This window comes from Macaca nemestrina, chromosome 5 (genome assembly GCF_043159975.1).
Source record: "Macaca nemestrina isolate mMacNem1 chromosome 5, mMacNem.hap1, whole genome shotgun sequence".
Classification (NCBI taxonomy): domain Eukaryota; kingdom Metazoa; phylum Chordata; class Mammalia; order Primates; family Cercopithecidae; genus Macaca; species Macaca nemestrina.
The window spans coordinates 34106393-34120194 of record NC_092129.1 but is presented as its reverse complement, the minus strand read 5'-3'; the positions used below and the strand labels follow the sequence as shown (position 1 = coordinate 34120194).

Below are 13802 nucleotides of genomic sequence, written 5' to 3'. Positions count from 1 at the left end.
TATGTCAGCGGGTGAATCTGTATTATCAGAGGCAGCATAATCTAGTTAATTCTATAGAGAAATTCAGTTTTCCACTTTTATGTGACTATCATATAGATATTTCACTCATTTTTCCTTTTTGTAGAGATAGAGTCTTGCTATGTTTCCCAGGCTGGTCTCAAACTCCTGGCCTCAAGTGATCCTCCCACCTTGGCCTCCCAAAGTTCTGGGGTTAGAGTATGAGCCACTTCGCCTGATCAAACTTTTTATAACACTATTAAAAACATTTTATATCACCTTTATCCACATATGACCTTTTTATAAAGGAAGATTCCTTTTACATATCTACCATTAATACTGTGACAGTGGAAAGAATAGCTATGCAATGTTTAAAGCAAAACCAAAATATAGTACATGCAAAGTTGAAACTTTTTGCAACAGACAATGAAGCATGAGCGTCACTAAAAGGTATATAAATAAACATATACATACTGATTTCTGCAGGCAATTTCACATGGAAGCAAAACAAAAAAATTAGAAAATTCATGAGGAAGTATTTTCTATAAATATTATAAAGTAGTGACTATAAAAATGGTATTTTTCATAAGAGATACTAATTATAAATGCACCCCATTTTAACTCAAACAAATGTTATCAAATAAAAGTACACAAAATATGCAATTTAGTGACCACTCTTTGTATTTTAAAAATTATTTCCACGTTTTAGTAAGATGAAAACAGACCCAATTTAATTAATATTTATAGATAATTAACTATTTCTCATAATAGAGGATCGGATTAAAACAGAGATATTATGAAAGGCCATAACTAGTTGAGAATCAATCTAAAATAGAATGGAATTCTTTTGGAGGATGGCACGCAGGATGAGGGAGAGGGTCAGGAAAAATAACTAATGGGTACTAGGCTTAATGCATGCGTGATGAAATAAATAATCCTTACAACAAACCCCTATGACACAGGTTTACCTATATAACAAACCTGCACTTATACCCCTGAACTTAAAATGAAAGTTAAAAATATATCTTAAATTATGAAATAAGCAGAAGAGATAGTAATATTTGATTAAAATTTTGCTTTCATTCATTTTTAGTGGGAATATTGTGATTTGGTATAAATCATAAGAAGTTACTATGGAATCTTTGAACTACAAGGCAAGCCATTTCTGGGCTTACATTAAAAATTTTTAAAAACGTTTTTATCTCCCCTTTTTCTCTCTGGCTCTGAAGTTTATGTTATATGTGTTTGTACTCTTCCTTGCTTATGAAGAAGTCATATTAATAATGTCTGTTTTATCATAGCATCCATAGGATTTGATTGGAGGCTAGGATGCTGAAATCAGGCTCCATTCCCCACTCAAACAGCATTTGAATTGTATGGCATATAATACCAATTACAGTGCTTTTGTTTTTATACTCCAAATACTTTGACACCCCCAAAAAATGTTGGCATATAAAGAGGGCTTGTCTCTTGAAAGTGAAACACACAGATTACCCAAGCATCTCCTTTGGTGAAACCATGTAACAAGGGTACCAAGGTAACCCTTTTTTTTTTTTGAGACAGCATCTCAATCTGCCACCCAGGCTGGAGTGCAGTGGCATGATCACAGCTCACTGTAGCCTCACCCTTCTGGGTTCAAGGGATCCTCCAGCCTCAGACTCCCAAGTGGCTGGGAATACAGGTGCAATGCCACTACCATGCCTGGCTATTTTTAAAATTTTTTGTAAAGATGGGGTCTTGCTATGATGCCCAGGCTGGTCTCGAATTTCTAGGCTCAAGTGATCCTCCCGCCTCAGACTCCTAAAGTGCAAACATTACAGGTGTTAGCCACTGTACCTGGCCTAATATAGCTTTGTATCATTTGACAGAAAAGGAAAAATGCATTTAAAAATCTTAATATTTTGACTATATTTAACTAATAATATAAATTATGATATTTTCTCTCAGGTTTTCTCAGTAAATCCTTAAGTCAATATAATTTGATACAATATATAAAAGATGTGAATAGTCTTTAGAAACTAGATAAATGCTTTATTTTTTTTCCTGGAAATGTGAAATAACTGGAATCTAAATAATAAAATATCAAGATTTTCAAATTTTAATGTATTTCAATTTGATATCATTTTCATACCCTGTTCTAACAAGTCTGCTAATGAACGTGCCCCTTAACCTCTATGTTCCATGACACTTCGCCAATTCTGAGGATATAATTACCCAAGTACAACTGTATTTTTAATTACACACACGGATTAAAAAGTGTTTGGCATCTCTATGCCGAATGTTAGGCACACCTTGAGAATTCCTAATCTCTTCTCGAATTGAAAAAATTCAGATGACAAAAGCACTGGGGCAGAGCTGGAAGACTTAGATTCTAGCTTTGGAACTGCATGACACTCGATTCCTGAGGCCAATCTATGAAACAAGGAAGGCAGACTACACCACTGTGAGGGTCTTTTCCAACTCGAGCATTTACGAGTCTGGGATACTTTTACAGTGAGAGGAAATAAATGACATCATCGCAGTGAAAAAGGAGATCTGCCGGGCGCGGTGGCTCACGCCTGTAATCCCAGCACTTTGGGAGGCCGAGGCGGGCGGATCACAAGGTCAGGAGTTCGAGACCACGGTGAAACCCCGTCTCTACTAAAAATACAAAAAAATTAGCCGGGCGCAGTGGCGGGCGCCTGTAGTCCCAGCTACTCGGGAGGCTGAGGCAGGAGAATGGCGTGAACCCGGGAGGCGGAGCTTGCAGTGAGCCGAGATCGCGCCACTGCACTCCAGCCAGGGGAACAGAGCGAGACTCCGTCTCAAAAAAAAGAAAGAAAAAGGAGATCTTACTGTTCTTGGAGGGATCTTTAACCACAGCATTCGTTTTGGCGACGCTATCTGCTAGTTTATCGTAATTCTTCTTCAGGCCATCGAGGTTCTGGTGGAGCTCTTTAATCTGTGCCAGTACATCTTTAGCTGTGTCGTTGGCTTGTCTGGCTTTGTCCTTGACAGCTTGCAGTTTAGCAGCTGTGTCTGTCAGCAGATGAGGGTATGAAAAACAAAACAAAGGGTGTGGAGTTAGTGGCTTAATCCATGCTTGTCAAAGTGAGGCTGCCGCTGGCTAATCTCAGGGACACATTTACAAAGAGAAAAGGCTGAACTTTATCTCATTCAGGTGTAGCAAATGAAGCAAATTTTTTAGCTAAATTAAATTTTCTCAGGGACTTTTGCTGTGAATACCTGATTAGCTCTTAAAGTAGTGAAGTGACTATTCTAAATGTTCATTGTTTAAGGTCATATTGTGATTTGCTGCTGAACTTATTAACGAGATAAATTTATCCACGTGAGCTTCATGAAAATGAGGCTTAAGATTTAATCTGCATTTCCAAAGCGGGGCAGGGGTCGGGGTGGGGGTTAGAGAGAAATTAACGTATTTTCATTTTAGGATAGAGAAACATTGTTAGGTATGTTAGGCCATGCATTTGTGTAATTATATTTGTTTTCAGCGTTGGAAATTTTCTATGTACTTACTACTGAAGAAGTGACATGAAAATCTGAAAAGTTACTCAGGTTTTTAAATGTTAAAAAAGTAAAAACCACTAGATTTTAATGTTAACTGTGTTGTATAAACATGCGCATTTGTCTCCTGATCCTAATTTGTATATTGTACCTGTAGATGACTACTAGTGTGTATAGGTTAGTGGTTAAGATCATAGGCTCTGAAATCAAACTGTGGAGTTTAAGTTTCCTATGTGCCAGTTGTAGCAAAATGGCCTTTAGTATGCTGTGTCTATTTCTTACCTGTAAAGTGGGGATAATAACACTATCTTAACTGATGTTAAGTGTTAGTGCTAACTTATGTTAAGATAGTGTTATTACCATAGCACTATCTATACTTATGTTATCTATATTCAATATGCTTATGTTAAGTGTATGTAATCCTCATACCAATTGATGTGAGCAAATGAAGCAAATTTTTTTGTTCCAATTGGTATGAGGATTACATACATACTTAAGGTAAGTATATTAAGTACTCAATAAGTGTTTATAATCTTTGCAGTTATTATATCATGCTTTAACAGTATAAAAATAGTAAAAGTAGTATCTTTAAAATAATGTGTGCTTTCAGGAACTAATAACATTCAAAAATTTCCAGCAGTTCTAATAGGTAGAAAGACATTACAGACATGGTTTGACCACTAATGTTTTAGAAAGTTGGAATAGCTAAAGAAATTGAACTTTATCAAGAGAGAATGCAGTGGGCTCTCACCTATTACTGCAGGTACTTTAATAAACTGTGCCTTTGTGGTGCTACATCAGTATTTTAGAGAATAGTGTCTATGTGATTTATTCTATCTCACTAATACAAGATTTCTTGGGCTGAAACACAGAAGACAATACAGTTGTCCCTCTTTGTCAGTGGGTTCTGTATCTGTAAATTCAACCAACCTTGGATAGTTGGATATTTGGATATTTAGGGGGAAAAAATGGTTGTGTCTGTACTGAACATGGACAAACTTTTTTCTTGTCATTATTTCCTAAACAATACACTGTAAGAACTTACATAGCATTTGCATTATGTTAGGTATTATAAATAATCTAGGGATTATTTAAAGGATATGGGAGGCTATGCATAGGTTGTATGCAAATACTATGTCATTTTATAAAATGGACTTGAGTATTCAAGAATTTTGATATCTGTGGGGGGGTCCTGGAACCAATCCCCTGCCAATACTGAAGAATGAGTTTTGTAATAATAAGATGTCTATATCTTCCTTTCTGTAACACATTCCTAAGGATACTGGCTAAAGGCAATAAAAGATAAAAAATACCATAATGCAAAGTTTGGTTTAGTTTCTCATTCTCACAAAGAAGAATTCATAAGTAAGAAAACCAGTATCTAATTTCCAGATAATAGTACCAGAATAATCTTAGAAAAAATTGGTAAAAGTTAACAACAGTCTTCAAAATTTCAGGTCAACTGACACAGTTGGTAGTGTCCTGAATGTTTACCATTTGGAATAGCTGATAACTTTCCCAAAGTGTCATTCAAAGCTCTCAAGAGATCCCCATTTCTAGCATCAGCATTTTCTATCCTGGTTTTTAAGCCATTTAGATGGTCTTCATTTTCTGTGAATAGAAAACAACAACAAAAAAAGGATTAAGTTTTATCATCTCTGAGCTTATACTTGGATATGCGATTTCAGGTTATTTTAATATAAAATTAATTAAAAGCAAGACAATGTATTTATTGGCATCTATACATAAATATATTTCCAATCACAACAAAATATGTGTTTTTAATTATCATTGAATTATTGGATGCTTCTACATGTTGAACATTGACATTTTCTTCTTGGTATCTGATCTTTATCTGACTTAATTTGATATCTTCCTATAGAGAAGAAACCTCCAAAGAATTAGTTTTTTACTCCTTTTGTAATTATGCCCTCTTGTTATCACTCCCATTGATTCCACTTATTTAAAAACTTTTATTACCAAAATAAATCATTGGATTAGATTTTCAAAATCTCAGATACTACTGTTTAGCAGAATCCTCCAACTTCAGTATAATAATATTTATTAATATTTATTTGGACTAAAATACAAACTAAATAAATGGAAAAACAACTTTTAGCACATATCTGGTAATAGTCATTTTTCTCATAAAGTAAACAATATTTTTACAAATTGGGTCCAATAAACTTTATATAGAATTTTTTCTCTTGCTACTTTAGCAATGTTATCTTTAGTATTCAAAAATGCCATTTGCTAGAGATAATTTAATATTACATATATAAGTTTTCTAGCTTCTTTCCACTAGCTTTTTAATATTGTCTAAACTTTAGATTAATTTATATTGTAATAGTAACTAAGCAGTTTAAATTCGAGTACAACAATATAAAGAGCAAAATTTGAAATCATTAAGGGGAAGGAAAATAAAGATCCAATCTGTTGATATAAGTTTAGAAATCTTGCTCAGGTATGCATTAAACTGCAAATATATCTTAAGACTGAAATGGAGTTCACCTGTCTTCTTTTTCTTACATCATTTATTAGTGAAAATTCAAATGGAAAAAACAAAATATGAAAAATCCTATACTTCCCACCATACTATTTACCTCTCTTGACTGGATACAACAGATCATTTCTTAGGTAAATTTTTAATAGTTTATTATGCCATAAAAATTATTTTTGGGACATGTATACCAATTATTTAAATTAGCTCCACAGAAATGCAACATGTAAATACAAGACAGAGGCCCCAAGTAAGGAGGACCACTGAGAAAGGACCAAGAAAGAGAAGTTGTTCTAGTCCCTCCTGGATAGGATGGACCAGTATTTAGTAAGAGCAATGCCTGACAAGCATTGAGTGTATATGTTACACCCATTTAGTGTTCTTCAGTTTCAGTGGGTTGTTTTACTTAATCCTTACAATAACATTGATGTATGATGTATATGATGATGTATATACTGTTACTATCTCCAATTTACAAATGAGGAAATTGAGACTTAGAGAATTTGAGTAAATTTCCTAAGCTTGCATGGTTAATAAATGGCAGTGGTGGTATTCAAATCCACTTAGTCTCATTCCATAAACAATGCTAACTACTGCATTCTACCAGGGATTGATAGTCAAAACCAGGGATCAGTAGAGCATTTTGGGTAGTAATGCTCCTCCCACCATCACCCTCAACGTTTTCTTCCTGTCCTCCTCCTTTCCTTTGTCTTCCTCTAATTTTCTCCTTTGTTGTCTTAAAAAAATTGGTCACAGTTACAGAAATCAGAGAAGCCTCACCTAAGCAACATATATAACCAAATTGTAATTATTCAGAGTGGATTAGCATTGTCTATGTGTAAAAGTGGCAGGCAAATATGCAAAGTGTTCCATATTTTTAAGGATAATGAGGAAAATATAAGAATAGGTACTTCACAATAAAATAAACATACATAATCAATTATGAAATTCTTAAAAAGCACTCAACATTATCATAAAGAACTGTAAAACTAAGCAACAATGAGATGTCATTTCTTATTTTTGAGATTGGGAAAAATTAAATGTATGATAATGCCAAGTGCTCACAAGAGTGCTAGTGAAAGTGCAAACTGATTCCACTGTTTGAAGAGCAAGTTAATAAGTTTATTAGAATTTTAAATAGACATGTATTTGGTTTGGCAATTTTACTGACAGAAATTTACCCTACAATATACCTGTAAAAGATTTATCTTTGGGGATACTCATTAGCTCTTCTTTTGTAACAAAAAAAAAAAAGGAGGGGGGAATGAAAATACCCTAATAAGATTAAAGTACTGTTTATATCAACATAGCACATTCATACAATGGTACATGTGCAATTTATAAAAAGAAGTAGATGAGTGGATGTGGACGTGAACTAAATCTTTTTTTTTTTTTTTTTTTTTTTTTTTTTGAGACGGAGTCTCGCTCTGTCGCCCAGGCTGGAGTGCAGTGGCCGGATCTCAGCTCACTGCAAGCTCCGCCTCCCGGGTTCACACCATTCTCCTGCCTCAGCCTCCCGAGTAGCTGAGACTACAGGCGCCCGCCGCCTCGCCCGGCTAGTTTTTTGTATTTTTTAGTAGAGACGGGGTTTCACTGGGTTAGCCAGGATGGTCTCGATCTCCTGACCTCGTGATCCGCCGGTCTCGGCCTCCCAAAGTGCTGGGATTACAGGCTTGAGCCACCGCGCCCGGCCGTGAAATAAATCTTAAGACCTTTCCATGAAAATAAGCAAGATGCACCATATATATACTGACACATATACAAGCATTTGGGATGGTAGGGGCTGGTGGGAGCTGGGTAGAGAAGAACATGCCAAAAACCTTTACAGTACTTAATAGTGAGCAGAAACTGGGAAAGAAGGAGGCAGTTAATAGTGCCGTGAGGGACAATGTACTAAAACTTCTCATTTTATACCTGGTTGTGCTGGCTAAATTGCTTTCTGTGTGCATATATTTCTGTTTTTCAATTTTTTAAAAAAGGTAAACCACCTAACTGGGGAAGACTGTTATTTGCTATCTTCATGTTATTTGCCAACACCAAGACTGATTTTCATCACTTTCCTGGTACCCAGAGAAGGCAGGTGGGAGAGAATATGCCCCATATAATAGAGCTAGAGCAGTCCTGATTTGATTGTGTGCACACCCCTCTCAGAGGCTGTGCATGCGGCTCATTAGAGGAGCTGTGCAGGCCACGGGCAGCTGGAGAACTATCCGCATCTTTATTGACCTGCAGCTGTGAAGAATAGCAAAGGGAAAGGTGGATAGATGGTGTCTGGATGTGAAGAAGAGTACTGGGCATATTAATTAATGATCCACTCCATTTCGTATAAAGAGTTTTATAGGCAGACACCTTAAACCTCTTTTATACTACAGATTATACTAATATAAGCACATAACATTGTTTAAAGTGTCTGTTGTTAAATTCCAAGCCAAAGACCTGACATCACTGAAAAACAAAGCGTAAAATATTCCAGCAAGGCATGGCTCTAAAACATCAATATGTCTATTTCAGTCACTAATGTATTATTATTTTCAATTCTAATCCCACAAAATACACTTTCCAAGTAATTGAATTTTCTCCTGTGTCAATCACAATTCATCTTTCCTACAATACTTCTGTTATTTTTACTGTTTATACTAATATGAAATCTTTGGATAGGCTACCGAAAGCATATTCTCTGAAATAAAGCCAGTCTGATTATGACTTTGATATCTATACAAATTCTTTGAGAATAAAGGGCTGCTCTTTTGATATTAGCTTAAAAGTCTTCGACACTTTAGAAAATGTAACTGTAGAAATTTCATTTCTTAGCTTCTTGATTGGATTTAATTTTTAAAATAATGGAGCATTCAAATGTTCTGGCAAGCAAGATATTCACATATGGTGAAAAAGAGCATTAATTTGAAGGGCATCCCTGGGTTTATACCACTTTCTGCATTCTGATAGCAAAATACTGGCTGAACAATTGGGCCAATTATTCAGAAGACTGACCTGAAGAATATTTTTACTGCTGCCTCTCAAGTTCCAAAGCACTAATTTTGATTCTCTGCAATTTTTTTGTACTAGCAAGTTACAGTGTGTATACTCCAAACCTGTTCTGATTTTTAAAAAATATTTCAGCTGCTTAACTCTGATCCTTATTAATTTGCCCTTTCTTACACTGATCACTTTTTTCTAAAGTAGTTTCTGGAATTTCTTGAACTACGTCTAAACATTTTGTAGCTTTGGTGATAGAATTAGATGAGTAGAAGCTATTCAGAGAAGAATTGCAGATTTCAAAATGGAACTTACAAAATAATAGCGGGGAAAACCTAGAAAAATAAGCACTCCAAGGCTGAGTTTAGCCAAAAGACAGAGGAGGCATAATGTATCCGTAACTAAAATGTAAGAAAGAACTCTTGTGGTTCAGTTTCGATTGTAACAAGGGTAAAGAAACAGATTTATCGATAGTTAAAAGAAAATCCAACTGAATTTTTTTACTAGTGATTTCTGGAGAATAAGAAGAAGTTCTAATTTATAATCCATAGTTACATTTTCTAGATTCCCTCTCCTTATTCCTTCAGCTCTCATACCCAATAACAGAAGCCTAGTCATTCTCTCTATTTTCTCTCTAAAGATCACATCCACCAAAACTCAAAGGCTCCACACACATACCTCTTTAATTCTGGCTCTCCCTTTCTCATCTCCTCTTCATACAGTAGATGAAAAATGTCCAAGAATTAGTTTGGCAAAGGCAGGACTCAAAATGAGGGAATGGAAGAAGCAGAGTAGCAAGGGTTGACTGGGAACATGCTGACAGAATAATTCTCCTTTGTCACATGCCCATTGAAATGGCACAAAATAGATATATCCAGAATAAAATCGCAGGGCAGATTTGCAAGTCACTTGCATTAATAATGAGCAGTTACTCGTGTTTATCATGTTTCTAACATGATGCTAAATATAAATTAGGGCTTAGTTATATTAGAACTAACTATGTACGATCTCAAAATAAAGCTGCTACACATTATTTCTCTGAAATATAGTCTGGTACAGTGAAATTATTATAGGACACAGAGTTGGAAGATGTGGGTTCAAATGTCATTTCTGTCCCTTTTACATGTGTCAAATAAAGACAACATCTTGCTTCATGTGACTGATATGAGAAATAAACTGGGAGAGGCATGAAAAAGTGCTGAATTTACCATAGGCAGTTAGTAAACTAAATATCAGGATGATGGCCGGGCGTGGTGGCTCACGCCTGTAATCCCAGCACTTTGGGAGGCCGAGACGGGTGGATCATGAGGTCAGGAGATCGAGACCATCCTGGCTAACACGGTGAAACCCCATCTCTACTAAAAAATACAAAAAACTAGCCGGGCGCGGTGGCGGGCGCCTGTAGTCCCAGCTACTCCGGAGGCTGAGGCAGGAGAATGGCGTGAACCCGGGAGGCGGAGCTTGCAGTGAGCCGAGATCTGGCCACTGCACTCCAGCCTGGGCGACAGAGCGAGACTCCGTCTCAAAAAAAAAAAAAAAAAAAAAAAAAAAAAAAAAAAAAAAAATCAGGATGATTTCTATAAGTTTTAACAGGAACGTCTAATTTGACTATTCAAATTCCATCCAGTTGAGTTTCTCAAATGGAATTTTCATTTTTTATTAATATGAACAGGGCACAAATAAATGCCCTGAAAGAATGACCCATTCACAAGGGTGAAATTCATGGAAATGTGATGACTTTGGAAAGGACCTGGGATTACAGGCGTAAGCCACTGTGTTCAGATTTTGGCTTCTTGAGATTTCTAAAGACCCTGTCCCCTAAGTCAACCTAAAGACCCAGTGCAGGATCTTGAGACCTAGGTAGGAAAGAAGAGCACCCAAGTGAGGAAGAACAGAAGGTGAAATCTACAACTGTGTTTCTCTCCTAGGTCTCCAGCAAATTGATTTGATAAGGTTGCTACATGCAATCTTTGTACTTTTTAGAAAAATTCCTCCAATTCTCTGCATTATGCAGGCAATCACTGAGTTTGGTGACAATGACTCGGAATGGTATCATTTCCTGAACCTTTATACTTCTAGCCTTCTTTCAGGATTGTTACTCCTGTGTTCCCTTTCCCCAGTAGCTGTCACAAGTTTGGGATGTGCTCTATATCTGATTACTTATTCTGCACAGACAGGCATACGTACTAGAGTGACCACATATGGGAACCTCAGAGATGACTGTTTCACAGGAAGTCAGGTTATGGAGAAACCCTCTTCTGATTTGAAAGTAAAAAATTAGATCTTGTTCACAATGAACACCATGCTTGCATATGCTCTTCCTCCCACTAGGGGGTCATAGTAGGAGGCTCAGGAAAAGAGGGAAGGTGTACTTGTCTGACAGCAGGTTCTACAAATATTTAGGATATTGTGATAAAAGGGAGTCCTCTCTGCAGCCAGTGGAATGAAAAACTAAAACCACCAGATATCAACAGCCGCATTTGACTCCTCTAGGACATGCTGACTGTGGACTTGCAGACTTGTTTTCTTTTGGCCAGCAAGAAAATTGAGTTTGAATACCTTTAAATAAGACAAATACTCTTTGGTTTAACACAGTCCCCACCATCCCTTTATGTTATCCGTAAGTCTCTTGAAGGCATTTCTGTTTATCTCTGGTCTAAATTAACTTACTTGCAAAAAACCCCACAGAACCTCAGACTCTGATTGGATTTAATCACAACAAAGCCCAGATGAGTTTTTAGCTCTAAGTCCAGTTTTTATCACACAGGCCTTTGTCTCTTGCTGAGATGATATACAGGAATGTTCTGAATGTTTGTTTCTCATCTTCTACTCACATGGTGGGTTTGGATGAGACAAGCTACGACTCACTCTTAGGGATAATCTTTCCAATACAACCTGCCCTTCTATATTTGCCACTATTTTGCCACTTTTCATTTTTTCTCCTAATCGAAGTCCACCCTCGTTTTATTTTTTTGATTTCCACCACTCACACTCTAAAGGAGGTACCAAAACTTTGTATGAGGGATCGGCAATTTCACCTGGAAAAGACTGCTTTGTTCTCCAGACCACAGCAGGCCAGGGGACCCAGGCTTGATTTCATCCTTTTAGTCTAAAATTGTTGTCAATAGAGCAGATTTTGCTTGTCTTTTACATGCCTGCTATGGAAAGGCTGATTCAGGCAAAGGGTAATATGCAAATTCAAAAGGAGTATATCTTTAGTAATAAAAGGATCCGTTAGTCACAATTGCATTCCTATATCATACTTTGGTTTAGCAGCACTGCAGTATTCCAGTTTATTCTCTTATTTTAAAAATATAAAATAATAACACAGAATCTCAACAGGTTAGCAATTGCAAGTGTATTACATCCATGATCTCAGAATCTTCATGGCTCACTTGTCTCAACAGAATGACTGAGTGTTTGGAGGACCACAGTATGGAAGGAAGGCTTCAATTGGTTTGATAAAACTTAATGATTGGAATAATGTGTGGGACAGCACCATATGTCAAGCAACGCACTGATTCATTATTCTTGGGCTTGGGAATAGATTTTTTTTTTAGTCAAGTTTATGAAGAGTCTAATGTTATACGTGGATTTTCAACTGTGCAGTGGATCCATGCTCTCCAACTCCCTCATTATTCAAGGGTTAACTGTAATTATATACCACAGGCTACAGTGCTATGAGACAAACCACCTCCTTCAAAGGGAGCTGTCACAGATCTCCAGACAATAGTTCTTTTTATTTCCTGTGTTATCTATTTTATAGATATGTTACCTATTTTTTTTTTTTTTTTTAAGACAGAGTCTCTCTCTGTTGCCCAGGCTGGAGTGCCTTGGTGCAATCTCGGCTCACTGCAACCCCTGTCTCCTGGGTTCAAGCAATTCTCCTACGTCAGCCTCCCGAGTAGCTGGGATTGCAGGCACCCGCCACCATGCCCAGCTAATTTTTGCATTTTTAGTAGAGACAGGGTTTCACCACGATGGCCAGGCTGGTCTCAAACTCCTTACCTCAGATGATCTGCCTACCTCGGCCTCCCAAAGTGTTGGGATTACAAGTGCAAGCCACTGCACCTGGCCAACATGTTACCTATTATTTTTCTAAGTAATTAAGTAATTTCATTTATCCTGAGCAAAGACAAAAACCGGGGATAAATGAAAAAGGAAATAAAACTGAAAAGTTAGTCAATATAAAATAAGATGTATAATTTAAAAATCTTAATAGTCTCAAACTTTTAATAAACCAAACTCTACTTCTTCCTTGCCGTATACACATTCCATGAGAACCTGAAGTTGGTATTTTACTGAAAAAATTTCTTCTTAATTTTTATTATTGATTAATTAATTATTATTTGAGACAGGCTCTCACTCTCTCACCCAGACTGGAGTGCAATGGAGCGATCTTGGCTCACTGCAACCTCTGCCTCCTGGGCTCAAGTTATCCTCCCACTTCGGCTTCCCAAGTAGCTGAGTAGCTGGAACTGCAGATGCGCACCACCACGGCCAGCTAAGTTTTGATTCTTTTTTTATTTTTTTTTTGTATACACGAGGTTTCACCATGTGGCCTAGGCTGTTCTTGAACTCCTGGGTTCGAACAATCTGCCTGCTTTGGCCTCCCAAAATGCTGGAATTACATACAGGGCATGAGTCACTGTGCCCAGCCTAAAAAAATTTCTTGTTCATCTGCAAAGTAGTATTCATTCACCTGGTGGTACTAATTCATCTTCTCACTCTTTCAGTCATCAATTTGTACCAAGCCTCATATCTATCAACAAAATACTTTTTATCTTCACAGACATTTGATCAGTGCAATGTAGACAGGCTTCAA

At 36.8% G+C, this 13802-nt stretch overlaps 1 protein-coding gene across 7 annotated transcripts in view; it reads right to left on the bottom strand.

Annotated features, from left to right (window-relative positions):
* LOC105465590 (laminin subunit alpha 2) overlaps positions 1 to 13802 on the bottom strand; it is a 628094-nt gene that overhangs the window by 72076 nt on the left and 542216 nt on the right. For all 7 annotated transcript variants that reach the window (XM_071096438.1, XM_071096439.1, XM_071096441.1 and 4 more), the window contains 2 exons: positions 4996 to 5112; positions 2833 to 3015 (listed from right to left, as the gene is read on the bottom strand). In XM_071096438.1, coding sequence (XP_070952539.1) covers positions 2833 to 3015; positions 4996 to 5112 — 300 coding nt within the window. The remainder of the gene's footprint in view (positions 1 to 2832; positions 3016 to 4995; positions 5113 to 13802) is intronic.